The sequence below is a fragment of the Meriones unguiculatus genome, chromosome 6 (assembly GCF_030254825.1).
Source record: "Meriones unguiculatus strain TT.TT164.6M chromosome 6, Bangor_MerUng_6.1, whole genome shotgun sequence".
Lineage (NCBI taxonomy): Eukaryota > Metazoa > Chordata > Mammalia > Rodentia > Muridae > Meriones > Meriones unguiculatus.
In genome coordinates this window covers 11,746,473-11,772,594 of record NC_083354.1, presented here as the reverse complement: position 1 = coordinate 11,772,594, position 26,122 = coordinate 11,746,473, and the positions used below count along the sequence as shown (strand labels likewise).

The 26,122-nt window shown below is 39.6% G+C and overlaps 1 protein-coding gene across 18 annotated transcripts in view; it reads right to left on the bottom strand.

Annotated features, from left to right (window-relative positions):
- The window catches only part of Mlip (muscular LMNA interacting protein), a 243,963-nt gene that overhangs the window by 100,333 nt on the left and 117,508 nt on the right, over positions 1-26,122 (bottom strand). For 10 of the 18 annotated variants that reach the window (XM_060384729.1, XM_060384731.1, XM_060384730.1 and 7 more), the window contains 2 exons: positions 20,763-22,244; positions 6,343-6,414 (listed from right to left, as the gene is read on the bottom strand). The exons of 2 other annotated variants lie outside the window; for them this stretch is intronic. In XM_060384729.1, the coding sequence (XP_060240712.1) occupies positions 6,343-6,414; positions 20,763-22,244 (1,554 nt within the window). The remainder of the gene's footprint in view (positions 1-6,342; positions 6,415-20,762; positions 22,245-26,122) is intronic. 6 more of the 18 variants (XM_060384724.1, XM_060384727.1, XM_060384728.1 and 3 more) reach the window with 2 other exon arrangements.

Below are 26,122 nucleotides of genomic sequence, written 5' to 3'. Positions count from 1 at the left end.
AGAAAACTATAGACAACATCCCTGATGAGCATAAATTTTAAAATACTTAAATATTTAAAACCAAAATACAGACACATTTCAAAAAGATTATCCACCATAATCAAGTTGGCTTCATACTTGAGATGTTGGGATGGTTCAACATATGCAAACAATAACCATAATAAACTATGTAATAAGCAGACTTAAAGACAAAAAAAATCGTATGGTCCTCTCAATAAATGCAGAAAAATAAAATTTTTTACAAAATCCAATATAGTTTTATGGCAAAAGTCCTAAAGAGTGGGACTCGTGAGAACATACTTCAATATAATAAAAGCTATATGTGAGGAAGCCATAGCCATTATTATTCAAAATGGAAAAAGCTTGAAGCAAGTTTACTAAAATTAGAAAGGAGATAGAGGTGTCCACTATCCCTACTCCTTTTCATTCTATTTTTTAAATATTTATTTATTTATTATTTATACAGTACTCTACCTGCATGTGTGCCTACACACCAGAAGAAGGCACCAGATCTCATTATAGATGGTTATAAGCCACCATGTGGTTGCTGGGAATTGAACTCAGAACCTTTGAAAGAACATCCAGTGTTCTTAACCTCTGAGTCCTCTCTCCAGCCCTCCCCATCCCTTTCCATGCTGTGTTCAAATCACTGGCTGGAATAATAAGGCAAATGAAGAAAATAAAAGGCATACTAATAGGAATGAAGAAAATGAATATACTGATGACAAATTATTACACATATGAGATACCAAAACTTCTATCATAAAACTGCCAGAAATGATAAACAAATTCAGCAATGTTGTAGGATACAGAATCAACTTGCACAAATCAACAGGTTTTCTATCCACCACCACCAAACACACAGAGAAGGGCTATGGACACACTCCCATTTCAATAGCACCAAAGACTTATTGTCTAGGAATATCTCAGAATAAACCTAACCAAGGAAGTGAAAGACTGCTACAATGAAACTTTAAACCTCTGGAAAAAAAAAAAAAAAAAAAAAACAGACAGGGAAGGACACTAGAAAATGGAAAGGTGTCCCCAGTACATGGATTGGCAAAATTAATGTTGTGAAAATAACCATTCTAGTAAGGGAAATGGGGACTGCATCAGACATGGACTCACTTGCTAGCTTTGAGGTCTCCTATGCTCAAGCTACACCCAGTGTGGCACAGTCTCCTTCTGCTGCCTACAAATCAAGATGTAGAACTCTCAGCTCCTTCTCCAAGATCATGTCAGCCTGTGTACCTCCATGCTGCTGGCTATGATGATAACGAACTACACCTCTGAAACCTTTTGCCAGCCACAATTAAATGTTTTCATTTATAAGAGTTGCTGTGGTCATGGTGTCTCTATGGCAAAAACAGTCACACTCTAGAACTTCAAGGTAAGAGCCTATTGCTGAAGACACTACCACCTTTGGTCTTGGGATATAAAGAAATCTAATTGGTACTTAAAAGGCACCTTTCTCCCTGATAGATAACTTTCCCAGCTCTGAACCCTGTGAGCTATGATAACTAATAACTACTAGCATGTCAAGACATCCCCAAGGGAACAAGTGACATGACTGTTACATGGGTAGCCAATCATTTTCTGATTGGCTCCATGGTAGGAAATGGATGCTTAATACTGAAAATTTGGCCAAGCACTCACGGATTGGTGGATCATGGTCCTGTGGGTAAATCTAGTACTATCATTCTGCTAAATGTACACAGTGCCAAATTGTTCTCTAAATGTGTATCTCTACACTGATATATTAGTGCCATTCTCAGACCTCACTAGGGAAGGTTGGTTGGGCAATGAACATAGGTTTACACAAAATCTTAGAATTGGCCGAAGAGAATAAATATCTGTATAGTGTTCTGTCAAAATGGGACAACTGTAATATCACCCTCTTTCCTGAAGATCAGGGATTGTTGCAGAAGAGGGGGTATAGACATTGTAAGAGCCAAAGGTCAGGAAGGACCATAGCAAAAGGTATCTTCAGGACTTGACAGAACTGTTGCATTCCTGAAGCCACAGCGTTTGTGACTTCATGCACAAGACCCGAACAAGCTCAAGGCAGTGGATATTTTAGCACAGAGGAAGAAAATCAGCTTATGACCCCCACCACAACCTGGGGGTGGTTGACAATTGATTGCGTCTTTGGCAGGGAGGTTCAGTTCTCATTAAGGAATAGTGCCCTAGTAGGTTGGTCTTGCTCCACTGGATACAAAAGGCCATAAGACGGTACCATAAGCATATGAACAGCAAAATTTAGTGGGTTGCTTAAAACAAAGAAGAGGAGGAGGGAAGAGGGTCTTGAAGAAGTGAAAGCAGTGGTTCTCAACCTTCCTATCGCTACAGTCCTTGAATACAGTTCATCATACTGTGGTGCTCTCCAACCATATAATTATTTTCTTTATTACTTTATAACTGTAATTTTGCTACTATTATGACTCATAATGTAAGTATTTGGGGAAATAAAAGTTGGCCAATGGGGTCATGACCCACAAGCTGAGAACCTCTGAGTTAAAGAGCTTAGCAGGAGTGAATATGGGACAAAATACATTTTCTTGACATTTGAAAGAATTAATAAAATATATTAAAAATGTTCTAGGAGCTAGAGGAGCGTTTCTCAACCTCCCCAATGCTGTGACCCTTTAACACAGACAGTCCCTCATATGGTTGTGGTGTGCCACAACCATAAAATTATTTCACTGCTACTTCATAACTGTGATTTTGCTACTGTTATGAATTATAATGTAAATATCTGATATGTAAGATATCTGACATGGGACCACAAAGGGGGGGCGTGACCCACAGGTTGAGAGCTAAGCTAGAGAGCTGGCTCGGTGGTTAGTAGCATTGGCTGTTCTTCCCTAGGACCAGGGGGTTTGATTCTCTGAACCCACATGGCTCACAGCCACATGGAACCATCTGAGCACCCAGTTTCAGAGGATCTGCCCCTTATTCTGACATTAGACACACATGTGGCCCACAACCATACGTGCAAACAAAGCACGAAGACCTTTGTAAATTCCAGATTACTCTTTCTTTTCAAAATAGGAGTTTCTAAAAGTTAAGTTCTTAATTTTCTCATTCACTTCAGAAGTAAATGCCTTTGACTTCAATGACATGATGAATTATGCTTTGCAAACAGTTGGGCTCAAAGGACTGCGTTATCAGATTTACTTCTGAGAAACTATAACTCTGAAAAAAAAGCAATACAATATTATTTCTAAAGGTTGTCAGAAATGAACATGACTTTACATAAAATTTTGTTGTACTGAGGACATAGCTTAATTGATAGAGTTATAGATTACAGATGATAGAGTGCTTGTCTAGCATGCATGAGGCCCTGGGTTCAGTCTCCAGCATAATTGAACAGAAAGAAAGACACAGACAAGAGCAGGATGGAGCAAATAGAGGAAAGAAAGGAAGGGTAGGAGAGGGAAAAATGAAAAATTTTAAAGTTATTTAAAAGAAATTGTCTGATTCACAACAAAAAAAGAAAAATTAATAAGAATATATGTCATATTTTCCCTGCTCCTTTTTTTTTTTTTTTTTTTTTGCTGTTCAAGTGAAAGGCTTGGAGGAAGCCAGCTCATTCTTCCCATTCTTTCTCACGGTTCTTTTATTTCAACGTTATCAAATCCCTTGCAGGTGAAAATCAGAATGTGGCCAGTAAGAGCTATGAAGGGTCTACTCTGCATGTTTTGTTGTTGTTCATGGGAGACACTTTTTACGGAAAGGAGAAACACTAATGACATTGTATAAATAAATCCTAGAGGCCACTGCTGTCAATTTTTTTAAAAATGTAGAATTACACAAAGGATCTGAAAGCGAAAAATCGTTCTCATTTAATTCATGGTTTTTGAGTAGCCTGAATATCTATGGTCTAAAACAATTCACCTTGACCAAATGACCACATTAGTATTTATGCAATAATTACTCCTCCTTAGAGAGCATTATTTTATATACCATGTACCAGAACATTTACAACCCTTTGTACCAAAATAAAATATTGATTTTCTTACGTAATATTATATTTAAAATTAAAAATACAAAGTCTGTCTCATGTGAACCACACAGTCTGAATATGCACCAGTATTCCCGCACACCTTTGTGCAACAGGTTTGTGACAAAATGGGAAGTTAAGCTGGTGAATTCTCATCTTCAATGGCCAACAGATTATAACCCCATCACACAGTTCATTAGGAGAAGAGAAGGCTAGAAATTCAGAGGTCAAAAAGGAAATATGACGTGGAGCCGTATCTCAGAGACTTCCATTTTCAACAAAGAAAGCTAACACAGTATCGTGAGGCACCTCCCGCCCCAGAGGAAGGTGTCTCGGGGGAGACAGCAGGCTGTGTGCCCGCTTTGCCTCACTGCCACTTCTCTGAAGGGGGGTGCTTGTTATCAGATTTCAGAGGTGGCCGCCTGAAATCGGCAGGCGGTTTGTGCTCCTCAACACTGCTGCTGTGAGGCGCCATGATGTTGCTAGACTAGGAGAAAAGGGCAACTGAGGAAGAGATGCTTCACACACTCTCCCGATGCTTTGATCCTGTCTTAACTCTTCTCAAGGTATAAGGACTGGAGACCAACTCTCGGGTGGCTACCCAGCTGATGACTATGTAGACCCAACACATTCTGCATGCAAATCAGACCACCACATGTGGATAACTGGGGGTCGTTACCATAAACACAGGCTTCAGGAAGTGTTGCCCACTTAATATTGACTGTATGCTGCAAAACATTTCCCACACAGTCCCTACTTTTTAAATTTTATTTATTTTTATTCACTTTACATCATGGTTGTAGCCCCACAGTTCCTACTCTTTGGATAACATACAAAAGCTTCATTTTTCTGGGTCATTCTAAAAAACTTTAGAATGCAGATTCATAAACCTGTTATCAAAATACCACCTGGCTGACAAACAATTAACATTTGACAAATGATAGCAACAGTATTTGAAACACTGTCATTAACAGTGTGAAAAATAGACTCAATGCAATAACTGCTAAGTATCCTACATAAATCACAGTAGAACAACACACAACACCTGTAATTTCCCACACTTGGAAAACAATTTCACTTTTGATTTTGATGTGAAGCCTTCATGTAATTTCACTTGCACAGATGTAATTAACATGTTGAAATACATATTATCCTATAATTTTATAATTGGTGATGTTTAAAAGCAAAGCAAAACTACCTAGATCCATATGAAAGCTATTCAGTCTTTACAAGTAATCGCCAATCTTCCCACTAATCAGAAGGGAGAAGGATAGAAGCAATGATTGACAGGAATGGATGAAGAGGTTTAGCTGGTGGTAGAACCTGCGTTGCTACAGCAGACATTCGGGTACTATATCTGGGTATGCACATAACATGGTAATGGAAGCTGACATTAATCAAATCTTGATCTGTCAGTGACTGAGGCAGCCAGTTGTGCATATAATCCCATTTCACCTCGATTTTGATTTATGCAGACAGAGGAAGAAAGTCTTAAACATGTCAGATTTTAAATTTTTTTTTTAATTTTTCATCAATTACACTTTATTCATTCTGCATCCCCCCATAAGCCCCTCCCTACTCCCCTCCCAATCCCACCCTCCCTCCTCCCTCTGCTTGCATGCCACTCTCCAAGTCCACTAATAGGGGAGGTTCTCCTCTCCTTTCTGATCTTAGTCTGTCAGTTCACATCAAAAGTGGCTGCATTGTCCTCTACTATGGCCTGGTAAGGCTGCTCCCCCGCAGAGGGAGGTGATCAAAGAGCAGGCCAATCAGATTATGTCAGAGGCAGTCCCTCTTCCCATTACTATGTAACCCAATTGGACTCTACCACAGAGGGCCTCTGAAAGCCTCTGCCCTTCAGACTATCAAAGCAGATGCTGAGCCGGATGGGCAACTGTTGGGCAGGTGAACGGAATTTTAGGTAAGAACTGGGAAATAGTAAGAGCTGGAGAGGACAGGGTCTCCACAAGGAGCAACAGAACAAGAAAATTTGAACACAGGGAACTTCCCAGAGACTCATACTCCAACCAAGGACTATTCATGGAGATTTTAAATTTTTGAAGAAGATAAATCTATTAAAATTTGAATCAATCAAACCTCCACACCTTCTTGACAGTTGACAAGGTATCTCTGAGATCATATTCAAACCCTAGTGACCACAAGGATGTCATCCATTATGTTAACCAAGATGCTTTCATCACAGTATCCTAAACTAGGAGCAATTTTGATTTTATTAAAAAAAAATAGAAAACGTACATTTTCCAAGTAGAAATTTTATACACATAACAAAACAGCTACTAGAAACACAGACATCGCTCAGCTTTGAAACCAACACTGACCTTCTGTTCCAAGAGCAATGTGTTTGTAGGGATGGCTGCAAAGGCCTTGTAGCTTGACTTGGTCTTGTATTGCTAGAATGAGTAACCAGAAAGCAAGAGTGGAGATGAAAAGGGAGAAGAACATGACATAACTGTAGGCAGGCATATCAAGTTAAATGACACAATACCAGATGAAGAAAACAGTTATTTTACACAACTTGTCTCCGAGAACGAAAAATTAGTCTGCCATGTTAAGCTTTTGTTAGACTGATAAGTCATTTTTATATAGCCATTGTTAGTAAATATGCCAATAATTAAATTGAGCTCAATACATATATGTATCGTTCATAAAAACAAATATTATAATACACAGTTATTATAATGACAGCAGTTTCAGGTTGGTTTAATTGAGTTGTTGTTGTTTGGTTTTGTTTTTTTAGGCAAGATCTCTCTACATAGCCTAAGATAGGCTTGACCTCCATATGTAGCTCAAGCTGGCCTGAAATTCACAGTCTTCCTGCTTCTCCCTTTGAAGTGGTGAAATTGTTGGATAGAACTCGATACTTGGCTAACAGCAGTTTTAACACAGCAATTTGGCCAATAACTAAGTAATATCAGAAATTTAATACCATAGTGGAAATGGAGCCCAATCTCTTGGACTTAATCTCATTTTTAATACTATAAATCTTCTGCTTTCTAGTGAGTGTTGCTAACAAAAGAAATTTAAAACATCTCAACTTTTAAGTCAAACAGAGCTCTGTGGGTTGCTTGGGGGACCTGGAGATTAATAAAGCTGTAGAAATTGGGATAAGATAAAAATCCATTATTAAAAGCTCTGCCTTGGTGTTACTCTGTTTTTGAGCTGATTAGCTAAATTCAAGACCCTATTAAACTAAATCCTCTACCAGAGGATTCCCCAGGGGCTCACAGACAGTAGGGGCATGGCACAGCACTCCAAGCTGCCACGGTTCCTTGAAAAGCAAACCAAAATGTTAGCCAATAAAAACTGAAGTTGTCAAAAAAATAAAGCCTAAGGGGAAATAGAATATATAGCTGCAGAGAGGTGGAAGACTGGAGTAAAAGGATTAAATAGGAAGGGGAATTAAATAGGAAGAAAAGGGTAATGGAGGAATATGGGAGGGAGAATTAATTAACACTAGAGGTTGTTTGAGGGGCCAGATGTAAACCTAGTCTTGAAATGGCCTCCTCGTATATCTATACAAGAAAGAAATCTAAGTGGAGTAAACAGATAATAGGGGAGACAATGCCCCAACCAGACATTTTTCAATATCAAGCAAAAACCTCCTGTCCCAGGAATGAGTTACATCTAGTTGAATCCTTGGTTACCATCCTCAGACTGATGGTCGATGTCATTCTATTGCTGATGAAAATAGGAGAATATCACCTCCTTGAACATAAAAAAGTTGGGCTGTTGCCTAACTAGAGGCTTCACCTTTACTGACTACTGTTTATGGAAAGTAACCCAAACACTACCAGAGGATAAAGGTAACCATCAACCCAGTTATCAACCCTTGAACTACCATGGTGAGCTGCCTGAAAATATAATGCTGCAATAGTGGCACAAACACTGTGGAAGTAACCAACGCTGTTTGATTGGATTTAAGGCCATTACCAAGCGCTGGAGCCCATGCCTGACATTTCTCAGGCGGTCACAAACTCTGTTCCGCTAAAGAAACACTACAATAAGATTACAATGTCACTTCCACTGATGCTCTGCTTGGGAACCCTCTCAGCCATCATCAGAGATGTCTTCTTCTACAATCGAAGGAGAAATAACACAGATGCCCACAACTGAACAATGTGCAGAGAATGAGAGACTTTTAACATTCAGTCCTAAGTGAGGTGTCTTCAAATCCCTCCTTTCAAGGCTCAGGAAGCTGTATGAAAAAGAAAGTGGAGCCACAGGGAATAAATGACTCCAAGGAATCAGCGTACTCCAGGCACAACAGAACTGCTGCGCTTATGAACTCACAGAGTCAGCAGCAGCATGCACAGGACCTGCACAGGTTCAAGCCACACAGGTTCTAGGGCTGAGGGGGAAGTAGACACAGGCTCCCAACCCTAACCAAGAAGCTATCTGCAAATGAGACCTGCTTGGAAAGGTTTTTTTTTTTTTTTTTCTCCAATGGAACAACACTGGGTATATTAAACACACTTTAGAGTAGGCTCAATTCTCATCAGTAGATGGCCAAAAAAAAAAAAAAAAAAAAATGCAGTGGGACTTTTGTAGACAATTCAGGCTTTTATTTATTTATTTATTGGTTGTATTGGATTTTGCTCGTATATTGCAGTTTCTAGTTTTGGATTTTTGTGGGGTTTGCTTGTTCCTTGGGTGGTTTTTGTTTTCCTGTTTGTTTCATTGGTTGTTGTTGTTGTTGTTTCAGTAGCCTGTTATTTTTTTAATTATATTTTATTTATTACAATTTATTTACTTTGTATCTCTTTATTTACTTTGCAACCCTCTCCCTCATCTCCTCCCAGTCCCACCCATTCTCCCTCTTCTCCCCCTATGCCCTTTCCCTACTCCCCTGATAGCAGGGGTCTTCCTGCCCTTCTATCTGACCAGAGTCTATCAGGACTCATCAGGACTGGAGGCATCAGCTTCCTCTGTGACCTGGCAAGGCTTCATCCCCCAGGAGGAAGTGATCAGAGAGCCTATCACTGAGTTTATATCAGAGACAGCCCCTTTATCCCTTACTAGGGTACCCACTTGGAAATTGAGCAGCCTATGGGTTGGGCTCCCTGTTTATTTTTTAAAGAGAATGAGAAAATGTGTCGAGTTGAGTGGGTAAAGAGGTGGGGATGGTTTGGAGGAGTTTCAAAAGGGGAAAAGCAGGACCAGCCTATATTGTACAGAAAATTTTTCCATTAAAATAATCCTTGCATTTTACTGATGTAATTAAAATCCACTTGGTTAAATTTGTATGATGAGGCTGTATACACTTTTATAAATGGAGTTTAGCACATCCATTTTCTTAAAAAGGGACTGAGGAGAATGAAAGCTTTAGTGACAGACCTAGAGGAAGAATAGCAGCACACACCGAAGGCCAAAAACATTCTCTCTTCTTGTTGTTTTCTTCCTTTTTATTCTGTTTATTATATTAGATACAGCGGAACTAGCAACCCAAGGCCAGGAAGCTACTGTAGCCTTTCAATCACAACCCTCACTGACAATCCTATGTAAATAAATGCACTTATTTAAATGCACACACAAAAAATGCATATCTATTCCTGCATATACCCGTACTCTCATAAAAACATACTCAACAAAACACACACAGAGGCCTGTGAATAGGTACCTATCTCTTACCAGGGAATAGACTCTGCTTACTTATCTGCTACTTTCTTTTCTCCAAATGCCTCTTTGCTCTAAGAAACAGCAGCTTTGCAATCTTCTGTACTCCTCCAACTCTCCTGCTCCTGTACCCTCAATCTCCTCCATGTGAGCAATTCCTGAAGGATGCCTGAGGTCACTTCCAGTCCTAGTATCTACAATGATCCTGCAATGCCATCACCTTAGAAAACAATGTCTCTGGGTAAGGATTTAGAATGAATTGCAATTTCTTTATGAACAACAGGGAAAATGGCATACCTTTTGAGAACCCTGAAGCTAAAGACTCATCAGGAAAATCTGAAGTCAAATGATGTATCCTAACTTTGAGTTGAGTATCATTTCTATCCAGTTTCTTCTTAGAGAATTGTTTTCTTATTTTTAACTATGAAGGTAAGGATTTTTATACTATTTCATGAGCCATTTTATAGATGTGTTAATCTTTATCATTTTCCAAGACATACATCAAAAATGGAACACTCTTACTTACTACTGGGTTCTCTCAGTGTCGTATACTAGACCATCCTGTCAATCTCACTGGATATAGAATTTGACGAATGGACTCATTCAACAATTACCTATTGAGTAGCTATGGCATTCAGTACTCTACAACATTCAGTAATTCTCTAGCACATGAGCCTTTCCCAGATTTTCGGCCTGAACAAGCATGCTTATTGCCATAAATGATGCTTTTTGGATCCAGTATCTTTCCTCTGAATACCCTCCATATTCTCAGATTTGAATATGGAATTCTTGGCTCTAATTTGGAACATAGTTCTTTCCAGCATTCCAAGGTTTCTGGCTGATGGCCAAGTTCATTGGTATAAATCTGAATTCTTTTATATAAATATGAACTGTTCTAGAAAAGGTAAGTGAGATAACCTGAATTATAGCCTATGGATTTACAAGAATTACCATCAGTAGGGCCAGAGAGATGGTTCAGTTGGTAAAGTGCCCACATGCCACACAAGAGCTAAGTTTGATTCCCAGAACCTACATGAAGGTTAAAGGAGAAAACTAACTCCATGAAACTCTCCAACCTCTACACACTTTTGCCTGCCCCCATACACATATCATGTATACATTCACACACACAAAGCATGGCTACATGATTATGATGAACATTAAAGGAAAGAATCACATTCAGCTTCACATAGATAGTAGAAATGAAAAAACAACTCTAAGCATCTTTCTGAATCTGGCAAACAGTGCAATGAGATCCACTGTAATCTACAATTTATAATCTGTGATTTCAGTTAAGCATCAACAAATATGTCTTCATATTGTACACAGTGTAAAGAAAATTTCAAGTTTAGAAATTAAGATATGTTTCTTACTTGCCAGATCTAATCTTGTTAATGCTGGTTGTGAAGCTAATGGTAAAAAGAACACATCCCTATAAAAACAGTTTTCCAGCTGATACTGTGTTTTCCAGGGCCAGTGACTACAGTTCCTCCACAGAACCTAATCATAAAAGCCAATAAGATATCACGATAAACTAGGTTATATGTCTCAAGGAATGGATTGATGGTTTTCCTTTTAGCAGGAAAACCTCTGATTAGCAACAGCATGGGATCCTTGGCATGGATCCTTATTGCAGCAATGACGACTTTCTTTAGATCTAGGAGTTCAAAGAGGGTCTGAATCACTATCACTTCTTGATTTTTCCAGAACCACACTCAAATTGCTACAGATATTATCTTCCTGGTGTAGGATCTGAGTAGAAAGATCAACCTCATTTCAGAGCCAACACATAGAAGATTACCCAGACACCAACCCCATTATTTCTGGAGTGCCAGGCAACACAATCTATGATTCTGATAGCTGAATAGGCAGGATTAGTGTTACTGGGGTTGCTAGGCACAGACTCTAGACCTTGGTATACCTGGCAAGGTAGGCTTTGCATCCTATCTTCCTCAAAACATCAATTAAACAAACAAGTAAAAACAGTGACAATGAAAACAGAGAAAGAGTTACTTAATGTGGTCATACTAGGAGTGAAACAAAAGTACCCAGTGGCATAAGTGGTATAAGTCCATCTTTGGGGCTTTGACATGAGGTTCACACTTAAACAAATGACAAATGATACATACATAAGTAAGCAGTCCTGGTCCAGATGTAGCCTGCCCATCATTGCTTAAGCTCTAGCCTCTCTTGTAAGTTATTCTGACAGATTATCAGAACTGTGAGAATTTTTTTTTCCAAGAGACAAGTTATTCTTCTGACTGACACCAGACTTCTGTCTTTTCTTTCTCTCAGCATGACATTCCTGAGAAATTTTTAATTATTTTTAGGAGCCAGTGCTTTGATAGTCTGAGAGCCAAAAAAGGGGGGCACAACTATCTCTTTTTTAAATTTACTTATTTTTTTTATTAATTAGAGTTTATTCACTTTGTATCCCAGCTGTAGTCCCCTCCTAATTCCATACTCCCTCCCTCCTCTCCTCCCAAGTCCACTGATAGGGGAGATCCTTCTCCCCTTCCCTCTGACCCTAGTCTATCAGGTCTCATCAGAACTGGCCACATTGTCTTCCTCTGTGTCCTGGTAAGACTGCTCCTCCTTCAGGGGGAAGGTGATCAAAGAGCCAACCACAGAGTTCATGTCAGAAACAGTCTCTGTTCCCATTATTAGGGAACCCACTTGGACACTGACCTGCCATGGACTAGGTCTGTGCAGAGGTTCTAGGTCAACTCCATGCATGGCCCTTGGTTGGAGTATCAGTCTCAGAAAAGACACCTGTGTCCAGATTTTTTGGTTCTGTTGCTCTCCTTGGGGAGCTTCTGTTCTCTCCAGGTCTTTCTATCTCCCCCTTCTTTCATATGATTCCCTGCACTCTGCCCAAAGTGTGGCTATGAGTCTTAGCATCTTCTTTGATACCCTCCTGGGTAGAGTCTTTTAAGAGGCCCTCTGTGATAGGCTCCTGTCCTATTCCCTGTTTACCTTTCTTCCAATGCCCATCCCATTTGCCTTTCTGAGTGAGGATTAATCATCTTACCCAGTGTCCTCCTTCTTGCTTAGCTTCTTTAGGTATAAAATTTTAGTATGTTTACCCTTTATTATATGTCTAATATCCACTTATAAGTGAGTATAGACCAGGAGTGTCTTTCTGATTCTGGGATAGCTCACTCAGTATGATCTTTTCTAGTTTCCACCATTTGCCTATACGTTTCATCATTTCCTTGTTTTTAATTGCTGAGTGGTATTCCATTGTGTAAATGTACAATTTCTGTATCCATTCCTCAACTGAGGGGCATCTGGGTTGTTCCCAGATTCTTCTATTATGAATAAAACTGCTATGAACATGGTTGAGCAAATGTCCTTGTTGTATATTTGAGCATCTTTTGGATATATGCCTACGAGTAGTAGAGCTAGATCTTGAGGTGGCACTATTCCTAGTTGTTTGAGAAAGTGCCAGATTGATTTCCAAAGTGATTGTACAAGTTTACATTCCCACCAGCAATGGAGGAGGGTTCCTCTTTCTCCACATCCTCTCCAGCAGGTGTTGTCACTTGAGTTTTTGATCTTAGCCATTCTGATGGGTGTCAGTTTTGATTTGTATTTCACTGATGACTAAGGATGTTGAGGATTTCTTTAAGTGTTTCTCTGCCATTCGATATTCCTCTATTGAGAATTCTATGTTTAGCTCTGTACCTTATTTTATAATTGGATTACTTGATTGTTGTTGTTTTACTACTTTAGTTCTTTATATATTCTGGATATTAGCCCTCTATCAGATTTAAGGTTGGTGAAGATCCTTTTCCAGTCTATAGGTCGTCATTTTGTTCTGATGATAGTGTCCTTTGCTTTACAGAAGCTTTTCAGTTTCATGTGGTCCCATTTATTGATTGTTGCTCTCAGAGCCTGTGCTGTTGGTGTTCTGTTCAGGAAGTTGTCTCCTGTGCCAATGAGTTGTAGGCTCTTCCCCACTTTGTCTTCTAACAAATTTAGTGTGTCTGGTTTTATGTTGAGGTCTTTGATCCACGTGGACTTTAGTTTTGTGCAGGGTGATAAATATGGATCTATTTGCATTTTTCTACTTGTAGACATCCAGTTAGACCAGCACCATTTGTGGAAGTTGCTGCCTTTTTTCCATTGTATGGTTTTGGCTTCTTTGTCAAAAATCAAGTATCCATAAGTATGTAGGTTTATTTCTTGGTCTTCTGTTTGTTTCCATTGATCCACCATTCTGTTTCTATTCCAGTACCATGCAGTTTTTATTACTATTGCTCTGTAGTATACATTGAGATCAGAGATGTAGATATCTCCAGAAGATCTGTTGTTATACAGGTTTGTTTTAGCAATTCTGGGTTCTTTGTTTTTCCATATGAAGTTGAGAATTGTTCTTTCAAGGTCTGTAAAGAATTGTGTTGGTATTTTGAAAGGAATTGAATTGAATCTATATATTGATTTTGGCAGGATGGCCATTTTCACCATGTTAATCCTGCCAATCCATGAACATGGGAGATCTTTCCATCTTCTGATATCTTCTTCAATTTCTCTTTTCAGAGACTTGGAGATTTTTCATACAAGTCTTTCACTTGCTTGGTTAGTGTCACACCAAGGTACTTTATGATATTAGTGGCTATTGTGAAGGGTATAGTTTCCCTAATTTCTTTCTCAGCCCTTTTGTCTTTCATATACAGGAGGGCTACTGTTTTCTTATTAATTATTTTATTTCTATTACTTAATAAAGTTTATTACATTTTATTATTATTTATTTATTATTATACAGTTTATTCACATTTTATCCCCCTTGTACTCCCTTCCTCCTCCCCTCCCAATCCCACCCTCCCTCTTCCCCACCCGTGTCCCTCTCCCAGTCCACTGAAAACGGAGGATCTCTTCCCCTTCCCTCTGACCCTAGTCTATCATGTCTTGTCAGGAGTAGCTGCCTTGTCTTCTTCTGTGGCCTGGTAAGGCTGCTCCCCTCTCAGGGGGAGGTGATCAAAGAGCAGGCCAATCAGTTCATGTCAGAGACAGTCCTTGTCACCAATACTATGGAGGTCATTTGAATACTGAACTGCCATAGGCTACCTCTGTGCAGGGGTTCCAGGCTATCTCCATGAGTGGTCCTTGGCTATAGTATCAGTTTAAGAAAAGATCCCTGTGTCCAGACTTTTAGGATCTGTCACTGTCCTTGTGGAGTTCCTGTCCTCTCCAGGTCTTACTATCTCCCACTTCTTTCATAAAATTGCCTGTACTCTACCCAAAGTTTGGCTATGAGTCTCAACTTCTGCCTTGATACCCTGCAGGGTAGAGCCTTTCAGAGGCCCTCTGTGATAGGCTCCTGGCCTGTTCTCTGTTTTCTCCCTCCTCCAATGTCCATCCTCTTTGCCTTTCTGAATGAGGATTGAGCATTTTAGCCAGTCTTCCTTCCTGATTAGCTTCCTTGGTGTACAGATTTTAGTATGATTATCCTATATTATATGTCTAGGATCCACTTGGATTGCTCCTTACACCCAACAGAATGGCTAAGATGAATAACTCAAGTGAAACACATGCTGGAGAGGTTGTGGAGAAAGGGGAATCCTCCTCCACTGCTGGTGGGAATGTAAACTTTACAACCACTTTGGAAATCAATCTGGCGCTTTCTCAGACAATTAGGAATAGCACTTCCTCAAGATCCAGCTATACCACTGCTAGGCATATATCCAAAAGATGCTCAAGTATACAACACGGACATCTGCTCAACTATGTAAAAAAAAAAAGTCTCTTCTCTAATTAAATTGAATAAGTCCCCAATTAAACAGCAAACACTCCCCTAGGATGAAAAAGTTGCTTTTGTCATCACTAACACATTAGTGTGATGAATCCCTAAGAAAAATTCAGGGTCTATCTGGAGAAAAGACAAGGAAAACTACTCAGTATTGCAATGGAAGAGACAGGAAGTAAGGATAGGAGAATTATGGGGAGTCATTAGTCCCCTAAAATCATAGGAAATTTATTAAGGGTACAAAAATGATAGTTACAGAAAAGGAGAAAAATAACAGGAAGTCATAAAAATGTAGTAGCTTAACATTCCTGCAGTGGCTCTGATGGTTACTAAAAGTAATATAACTTACAAAGTCTCCACAAACATCTGCACTTTCGTTTCTGTGGCTTGACTCTGGCCTACCTAGACAGTTGCAATCACCCTCTAAAGTCTTTTTACTTCTTTGCCTGTCTTTCTGTATTCCATTCTTTCCATCAGTCAGGATTGGGTCACCTAGCTATTCAAGAGGCTCCCAGAACTTAAAAGCCTGTTGCTGATGACCCTACACACTTGAGACAAAGGGCTGAAAATAACTGAGCTGGAACTGGAGGCTTCCGCTCAGAGAATTGACTTTCATAGAATCCAAAGGTGCTGTGGAAGCTGGCAACGGAGGAAAACAAACAATAGTCCTACCATTCGTATAGACTACAAATCTCACTAATGAGCAGCTAAGCACAGAATTCCCAATCACGCGATAGTGGGACTTTTATCCAAGGGACAAACAGCAGCTGTCTAAATAGGTGCAAGGCTTACATTCAAGTGAGAGAATTCATGCTTGGTACTATAAACCTAGCCAACTTCCCAAGGGTCACAGACCCTAGAGGAGCGCCTACTCCTGTAGTTTTCTTAACCAAATATAATTTCTATATGTATTCTAATCATGTATCCTTATACCCACAGATAAGCATAGCTTTCATCATTCATCAAAGAAGGTTCTTTTTGCAGCAAATGGAAAATATTAGAGATTTACAACTAGTCAAAATGTAGAACATAAGTGATCATGGAGAGCTCAACCCCAGTTGCTACATCTGCAACACAATCCCTACATCTCATGGTTCAAGGACCCTTGGGGAAAAGGCGGGTGAAAAGACTGTAAGAGCCAGAGGACCAGGAAGCCTGCTGCTACACTGTATCTTCTTGGCATGACAGGAAAGTCATTCCCATGAAATCTCAGCAATATGGTTGCCTAAATACTAGTTAGCCAACATGAATGGGGAAAATTTCAGAAGGTTTTGTCTCTAGATGAAGAACTCCAGCCAATCAATGGTTACTGAGAGAGGGACGTTTGGTTTTCTTCAGGAATAAGTCCTCTGATAGGTTAACCCAAGTATTCAGCCCTAAGCCCATCTATATACAAGCATATTATGATATTTAGTAATTTAAATCATTAATTTAAGAGGAGGGGGACACGGGAAGAGTTGTAATGGGGAAGAGAAATGTGAAAACCATGTAGGTACTACACTTGTACAATTTTTTTATGTTTTTTAAAACTTGAATTTAAAAAAAGAAGAGAAACCCTCCATCAGCTTTCTGTCTTCCTCAAAGTAAAAAGCGGATACTTTAAAGCAGGATCTGGCTTCTGGCCTCCCTTCCACAAACAACTCCTGCATCCTCTTTCTCACTACATGCCCCAGCACCTCCAAATCTGTCCCCGCTACCTATCAATCAAGTACTCTTTAGCCTCAGAGATTTTCCTCATTACACACCTCTTGCATAAAAACTTCCTAAAGAAACATATTCCAGCCATCCGACACATATCTGAGATACCACATCTTTCTGTATTTACTAGCTTTTTCTCCATTCCACTCTCAAACCTCTACAAAGTTAACTGACTTTAAACGTGGGAAATGAATTGTTTGTTTCTCTTCCACCACCAAATGTAAACATCCTTTTTCATCCTTTTTTTTTTTTACTTTCATAATGTTTATGGCTTAGGAAAACGCCATATATTTTAATATTAAAACAACAGTACATTCTTATTGAATGAATGACCCAGATTAAATTTTTTAGCTCTTGTTTCCTATCTCTCACTTCTAAAATTATATTTGGTTCCACAAAATAGGGAGAGTCACATCCCCTCCTGCTGCACCAAGTTTCCAGTATCACAAAATTTGAAATGTTTTGATTCCTTAAAGGAATGAGAGTTTAATAAATAGGACACTGGCTAGAAAGCCTCATGTAGCCAGAAAAGCTCCAACTGATCCTGTAAACAAGTTGAGTCTAAATAGCTTCAGGCCAGATCATCGGAAGCACTCATTTGGAAGAAATTTGAAACTATTTCCAGTGAGTACTAAATTATATGAGATTTTGATAAAATAGTCTCTCCAATTCTATGTGAAATACCACGGAAGCTCACTAGGAAGAGAGGGAAAAAAATCAAACTATTTTAAAAATGACAACCAGTTATATCTGGAAGTCAAACACAACCTTGAATGAATTTTGTATCCCTGTCTCAAAGTGACTCAAACAATATAGAAGTTGAATCAGAGAATAGTCTCGGTAATACCCAGGGAGAAGCCCATCCTTCCAGGACCATGAACAGAAAACAATATTTTAAAGCTACACCTGAAACTAGCATGTCAATCATACCATATTAATGCAATACAATTATGACAATGACAAAGAAGCTTCAGACATGTTTTCTTTCTGAATTCAGCTCAGTATGCCCTAACTAGCCATTCCATCTTATTTTAATATCAAAGGACAGTAGATAGAGTCCAGACTTTGAACTGAATTTTTTTTTTTTCAGGCGTTTCTGTACCGGTTTGTTGAACACTTGTGTTTGAGGACTCCTGTCTGTTTGGTGCATGCATCTTAAATAAATCTGAATTTTTTTTTTTTTAGCTTCAAAAAAGCACTTTGCTTGGATTGGCACTAACCTAGTAGGACTGAGGCAAGAATCAACTCGTGAAAGCAAATAAAGTCTTTGATATCTCAGAGCTTTTGTCTACATTGTCTTTGCCCTCTGTGAGGTAATTGCTGCAATTTCAGCACAACAGTCAGATGTAAAAACAAAGTGGGAATGCAACTCATCTCTACTCATGTCAATCTGAATGAATTTCCATATTCAAGGCATAACTCCCAAGAAAGGTAGTTTGTAATAAAAAGTGAGTTGGTTTTCTGATTTTAAACTAGAAATGCAATAATAAAAAGGATATAAAACCTGAGATGGGAATTAAGAGTATGCCTCAGAAACATCTCCTTAGCAGAAATTATGAATTTGTGTGTTGAAACTGTTTTTTGTTGTTGTTGTTGTTAACAATGGAGTACGTTAAGACTTTGACTGACAGGTAAATAGTTCTTGTTATTTTCATGGTCACCACTTTCAACAAACATATCTATACACTACAATTTTCTTAACTGGAAATCAGGAAAATTAAACAAAGAGAGCTAATGCTGAAAAATTCTTCAAAATTGAGAGCAGGAAGAAAACCAGGGAAAAGTAGGTCTTTGACATACAGGTCTTCAATTTATCAAAAGCTTCCCAGGCCCCCCCCCCATCCAATACTGACTATATCCACGATAAGATGAACAAAGCACATTGGAGGACAAATAGAAACCCTTTGAACAAGTGTCTGTGATGAAATGACTTTGCACAAAGGGTAAAGAGTAACTTAAGTGTTTGGCAAGTGTGTGGGTTAGTTTTTGTCAACTCAACACAAACTTGGGTCATCCAGGAAAAGGAAATCTCAGCTGAAAAAAAAAATGCCTACATCACGTTGGCCGTGGGCAATACTGTGGGTCATTTTATTTCATTAATGACTGAGGTGAGGGGGCCGTCCCACTCTGAGTGTCACCATCTTTGGGAAGGGGGTCTTAGATTGTATAAAAATCTAACTGGGCAACCACGGGGATCAACTCAGTAAACAGCACTCCTCCTGGGTCTGTGCCCCACACCTGCCTGACTTCCTGTTCTGAGGGTGTGACAAGACTTTTCCTTCCCACATTGCTTGTGGTTATGGTGTTTTTATCACAGCAGTTAAAAAGCAAACAGGAGCATCAAGAAAGCATAAAGGATGAAATCTCAGTGCAGAGCATGGGGGGGAGGGAGTGTCCACACCGAGGAGGCAGAAGCAGGAATCACAAGTTCAAGGCCACCATGGTCTACGTAGAAAGACCTTATTTTTAAATTTAAAAAATAACTAGTCAACAAATTCAGAAAATGGTTAGATTGACAATTTCAGTACGTGACACACAAGTTTCGCAAGCATGCATTTATGGTCAAAGGTTAATGAGGTTTTGTTTTTTTGTTTTTATTTTCAAGATAAATGATTACCTCTTTCTTCTTTCTAAAATCATCACATAGACTCCTAAGAAAGCTGGTACAGTGGCAGACATACTGTGTCTAGTGCCTAGTTTTCCGGTTGAAATGTGTTACAATGACAATATCATGTGAGTTGCCCTATTAACTTAACTTTACATTCATCATCAGGTAACGACAGAACTGAGCTCATTTTCTCTGATATCCCAAAACCTAGAAACTATATTATTTAAATAAATTGAATTGGAAGTCCTATGTACCACTGAGGCCAGCACTTTCATAGTTTTATTTTACGAACTTAACAACTATCAAATTCTGAGAGTGTTGGGATCCATTTCTTAGTCCTTTGAGAATACATGGAAGGCTGCCATGTCCTAGAGTAGAAAAGCCTGCTCCTGCAGGACTGAATCATGCGATCCCTCCTCAAAAGATTCCTCTCTCTTAAGTAAGTGCTATTTCACTCCCTTGCTCAGCGGAGCATTTAAAAGACAGAATTACTTCTATTCTTATTTCTGTTTCTTTATGTTGTTTTGTACATTCTTTCTGTGTTAAATATTCAGTGCTGGTAGCAGATTAAATGTTTTACATATAAAAATTTTCTATTCTATTTTGCCTTATTCGTATAGAGTAAAATTTGATATAGCTTGCAGCACGGGGGAGCAATGAAAAACAAAACTGCCTTGCAGGAGGGAAAGAAAGGTGATCATTATGAATAAACAAAGACAAAGGAAGTATTAAAACGTCAAAGTGCTATTGGCTGCATCATAAGCCCAGATCTATATATATTATACTAATCCTATTTACTAACTAAAACGGTCAGTACAAAATATTTTGGTAGATCATGAGGCACTTCTTATTAAGGTATCGGAAACTTAATACTGCAAAATGCTATCTGTTTCTGATGGGGACTAAAGCTGTAACCCATGCCCAGGAAAATAATGTGGTGTGTGTGTATGTGTGTGTGTGTTTGTCCCTGGAGTCATAGTCATACAAAGGATATAATAATTATTGACTTTTTCCTGAAAAGAAGATTCTTTTATATTTCAAAATAAGCATGCAACATGCAAAAAAAATACCTTAGGCTTCTTATTTTCAGGGCCTGTTGACATGGACAGGACACAAGGTGACATCAGCTCCTTGGTTCTTGTTAGAGAGACAGGAAGTGATGGGGTTGGAACAAGTGAGCTGTGGTTGGATGTTGTATTTTCAGGCATCCCAGTTCTTGAAGGACATGCACCACTCCCACAACTTGGGTAAAGTGATGAAGGCCTAGGCTGGAGTACCTGGGTGGGTGAACTCTCAGGAGGGAGAACGGAGAGCGCCAAGTTGGTAGGAGAAGCAGAGCCAGCACTGGAGATGGTAGGAGGACGAACTGAAAGGCTCTGCTGCTGGCCTGAGTGTTGTGGAAAGCATGTTCTTTTGGATCTGTCTATCAGGTCTGAGAGGGCTGGGGAAGGGTGGAAACATTTCTCTGGAGAGGAAGGGACAGTGCTCTCGGTAACAGGCGGTGCAGAGGATAACAAGGTAGAAGGCTGTATGCAAAGATCCCTGTTCTTTTCTGGACCCCTGAGGTCACCATCCGTTCCGCCCTTGGAAGAAGAAAGAGAGGACAAGCCTGGTGCAACAGAGGGGACATCGGCAAGGCTGACTGTCTCAGTCTGTAACTGGGGGAGAGTTGCACTGCTCCTCAGAGAGCCTCCTGGCATCTTCTCTACATCCGCAGAAGCACAGCTGCTACTGGCAGGTGCTGGCGGGGCGAGGGGGTGCATCTGAGAAAATGGGGTAGGCTTGGGAAAGAAGGGGAGGTGGAGGGATTTGTGGGTCTCTTCGGGAGCTTGGTGTTCTCTCTGCTCTGCAGACCCAGCTGTCAAGGAGCAACTCGAGAAGGATTTCTTAGGTGTGGACGGAGTTTGCTTTACTTTCTGATCAAGTGTAAGAGTGGAAGAAGCCAGGGAACTGAGGGAGAAGGTTGGGCAGGATGCAGGGGACAACGGCCTTCGGTGAGAAGGGTTTGACTTGAGGATAGCAGTGAGAAGAGAAAGCCGAGAGGGTACAGGGGACTTGAGCCCAGACTTTGAAAGGCTTCCGCTGGATGATGTCTGGCTACAGACAGTAGATAAAGAGCCGTGGGGAGAGGAGGAGGTAAGCGGTTTGGGACTTGGAGACAGTGAGTGCATGACAATTCGGACAGGTATGTAGGATGCTGAAGGTGACTTCGGGGAAGCACCAGAGGCAGGTGAAGGGGAGGTTCTCACATCTTCCCTGGGATTAAGGACATGCGAAGTTGACATGCTCTTCTGTGCTTCAGAGGCCAGCCCACGTGGGTGATCAGCGACATGCGAGCCGCGTGAACTAGAACCTGGCAGTTGAGTGGAAGGAGAAAACACTAAGGCCGAAGCGCCCTTCCGTGCGGAAAGGGGGGACTCGTGAGCAGTGGTGTAAAAATACGCAGCTGTTTCTTCCACCGAGGCCCCAGTGACATCCAGCCTGCGAGTGTGAAATTCCTCTAGCACAGAGGCTCCGCTGACGCTGACGTTAGCTGGGACGGGTGACGTTTTCTGATTAGTTGGAGAAACAAAGGAGAAAGCAGGTGAGTTATGAGCAAGATGCTCAGAGGTAGTGGGAGAAGTTAGCTAGAGGAGAAGAAAAATAGATTGAAATAGGGTATTACTTAGGAAATTATCAAAATATTTTTCACTGTGTTTTGCAAATACCCTTCTACTAGTTTTACATGAAATGAAGCATTTTAATCCTCTTAGTAATTAAGGAGTTTATGCTTACTAATGAGACATGGCTTTGGCTTTCAAATAAGACACAAACTGTGAAGTATTACATTCTATAGCCCATTTATCCCCCAAAACAAACCAATATAAAATTGTTTTCATAATTCGATTGAAAAAAATAATTCATTCACAATATTTAAAATAATTGTCTCAATTTGGAATTGTATAATCTGAAAGGAACGAAAATGTCATCATTATAATTTTCAAACTTTATTTTGGAAAATGAAATAGACTTTTACCATTGAAAGAATATAAACCATAACTTGATGATGACTAGAATCCTAAAAGTTAATATGTTTCAATTGCTTAAAACTCTAAAGACTTAGACAACATATCCTGAACCTGAGAGATGCCCAGAATTCAAAGATTAAAGCTCCCAACACCAACATAGAAAAATAAACTAAGAGAGTGAACAATGAGCCCAAAATAAAGGGATAATTTAGCTTAGTTTCCCCATGTACTTGCCAGAATGAACATACAACAATAATTTAATAAACACTTAGCCAGTTTTGGGGGTCTTCTGAAATCAATAGGCTCTCTTTCCTTGGAAAAGAAGCCAGAATATTTATAATCTATTTGAAACTAGGCATCTGCCAATCCCATATCAATAAAAAGAGGATATTTTTAAATATACTTTTATTTAAGAAGGTAGAGAAAGCCTGTGGCATAGCCTGTACAGGATAAAAAGAGCCTGTGGAAGAGCCTGTAAATGTATTCTTACACCACTTAACTAGTCCAGAATCTAAAGAAAATGATGAAATCATGCCAGAGTTTTTTGAACAGAGACTCTAAATTTATTAATTTGATTTTATCAGACTATAAAATAAAAATATACATGGCTAGTAAACTTGAGAAGTGAGTCATCCAAAATATTAGTGAATACTAACATATATACATATATTATACACTAAGCCAATAGCAGAAATATGTCTATAAACATAAATCTGTAAAATTTTATCAGTAGACAAAAGACATATTTTAGAATTTCGTTTCAGATCCACGTGGATAAAATTTCTACAAGATCCACTATGATGATCTTCACAACATGTCATCCTGAGCCCTAAAAAACACTTAACTCTAACAAATCCGAACCTTTCATTCCAGACTTCTTTGCCTTTGAGCAAATGAAACCAAATACTCCTTTTTAGAAACATTAGGATCAGCAAGTAATGTTGCCACATAAGTAATATTTGAAGCCACTGACAGAGTCTATACTATGAAAACCAGCGAAAGTGGAAAATTAAACAGAACTCAGTCAAACTGAGAAAGCTTAATCATTCCCGTGCAGTTTATCTTGGAGCCCACACTGCTTAGCTGGTGTTTATGGAACTGATCCATATGCTTGGGGAGGATATTTAAGCACAAACATCACTGACTGGGCAACACAATGTATCTGTTACCAAAAGCTGACAACATTTTGCTTGGAGTTCTGCATTGATCTTGTAGTTAGAGTCAAACTCAATGTTAAAAAAGAAAAAAATTCTCTTTGGCTTTCAGGATAGGGATTGAGCATTATAGCCAGAGGCCTCACTCTTGATTAGTTTCTTTAGGTGTCCAGACTGTAGTAGGTTTAAAGATGGATATCAGAAGAAGAAGAAAACAGGACACAAGTTAGGAGCCTGCCACAGAAGGCCTCTGAAAGCTCTGCCCTACAGACTATCACAGCAGATGCTGAGACTTGTGGTCAACTGTTGGGCAGAGTGCATGGAATCTTATGAAAGAAGTGGGAAATAGTAAGATCTGGAGAGCACAAAAGCTCCACAAGGTGAGCAACAGAACCAAAAAATCTGAGCACAGGGGTCTTTCCTGAGACTCATACTCCAACCAAGTACCATGCATGGAGATAACCTAGAACCCCTGCACAGATGTAGCCCATGGAAGTTCAGTGTCCAAATGGGTTCCCTAGTAATGGGAACAGGGACTGTCTCTGACATGAACTGATTGGCTGGGTCTTTGATCACCTCACCCTGAAGGGGGAGCAGCCTTACCAGGCCACAGAAGAAGACAATGCAGCCACTCCTGATGAGACCTGATAGACTAGGACCAGAAAGAAGAAGAGGAGGACCTCCCTTATCAGTGGACTTGGGGAGGGGCATGTGTGGGGAAGGGAAGGTGGGATTGGGAGGGGAGAAAGGAGGGGCTTATGGGGGGATTCAAAGCGAATAAAGTGTAATTAATAAAAACTTTAAAAAAATTATCGAAAAATAAAGAAATAATTCAGAGTTCCTACTCTACAATTGTGTGTGTGCACGTGTGCACATGCCTATGTGTGTGTTTTAATCATGAAATCTTTTTCTCTCATCCTTTCCATGACTGATTCCTCCTCACAAGATGAATGGGGACATTTCAAGTGTGCAGGGTACCTCTGCATGTTGTACCCTATGTGGAAAAGTTGTGAGAATTTACTAGAGATTATTTTTTAAGTTAAAACTGACGGCTACAGGAATCCAACTGTCTTTCAAGTAATGCTGTTTTCTAAGAGCTTCAACATAGCAACAAACTGTCAATATATCTCAATTATTTGCCAGCGTGTTAGGAACACAGGTTCATAATTTTTAGGTGCTCCCTGATAAAAGGTCTCCCTGAAACTTCCTCAAAGTGAGGCTTCTAATCCACTAACAGCATACTATACTACGTGATATTTTTCTTAATAACAATTCAGAATTTTGCCAAACATTTTAAGAGATAATTGTTGAGGACATTCTAAAACACTGATGTCCAGTAACATTTGCTGGTTTATGGTTGATCTACATATAATTTTACTTATACTTTCTAGTTGTAATATTATTATGTTTATGATATGTTCGTTAGTAATTTCCAAATGCACAGATGTTCCAATTTACACTAACACTATTCTAATTTACATAACACTAATTAAGTGTAGCACCTTGATTGTCTATGCTTTCCAGATACAAGAGATTCATTTTTGATTTTATATTAAAAAAAAGAATATGCATTCCTGAGTGTTACACACTTTGAATACCAATTCTCGGGAGGCAGAGGCTGATGGATCTCTGTGATTTTGAGGACAGCCTGGTCTACAGTGTGAGCTCCAGGACAGCCAAGCTACACACAAAAAAAAAAGAAAAGAAAAAAAACAACTATGTAGAAAAATAAAACAAAACAAACAAAAAAGACAAAGACAAAAATGAGTAATTTTTATGGAGACAGGAGGGACACTCATCAAATTCCCCGACAGTAACCCTGAATGAGCCGTCCATTTCACCCCTGTCTGCCAGCACCAGCAACATGGAATGTCTTAGTTGAGACATAAGAAGCATTCTCTTTCCTCTTTCCCATTAACAATTACTCTGTGCTCTTAAGCACTCACTTCCTTCTTCCACCATGTTTGAACACTTCTGCAGTACTGAGCGGGCTTATCCCCTGCACTCTCCTCCTCCACACTCATTCTCAGGACATTCTCCTCAGAAGACCAGCAGCCTCTGGGATGCAGTGTCAGAGCTCTTCCTGAGCGATGTCTGCAGTGTGCCAGTCTCCTAAGGCAGATGAACTGAGTGACTGTATCCTGTATCACTGAGGCGCTAAGTCCCTTAAACAACCATGCTATCAGATAGGTGCCCTGCAGTTTATCTTAGTACATCTAAAGTTAGCTGTGCCTTTGCGTGCTCACAATTTCTAACGTGTCAAAGAGA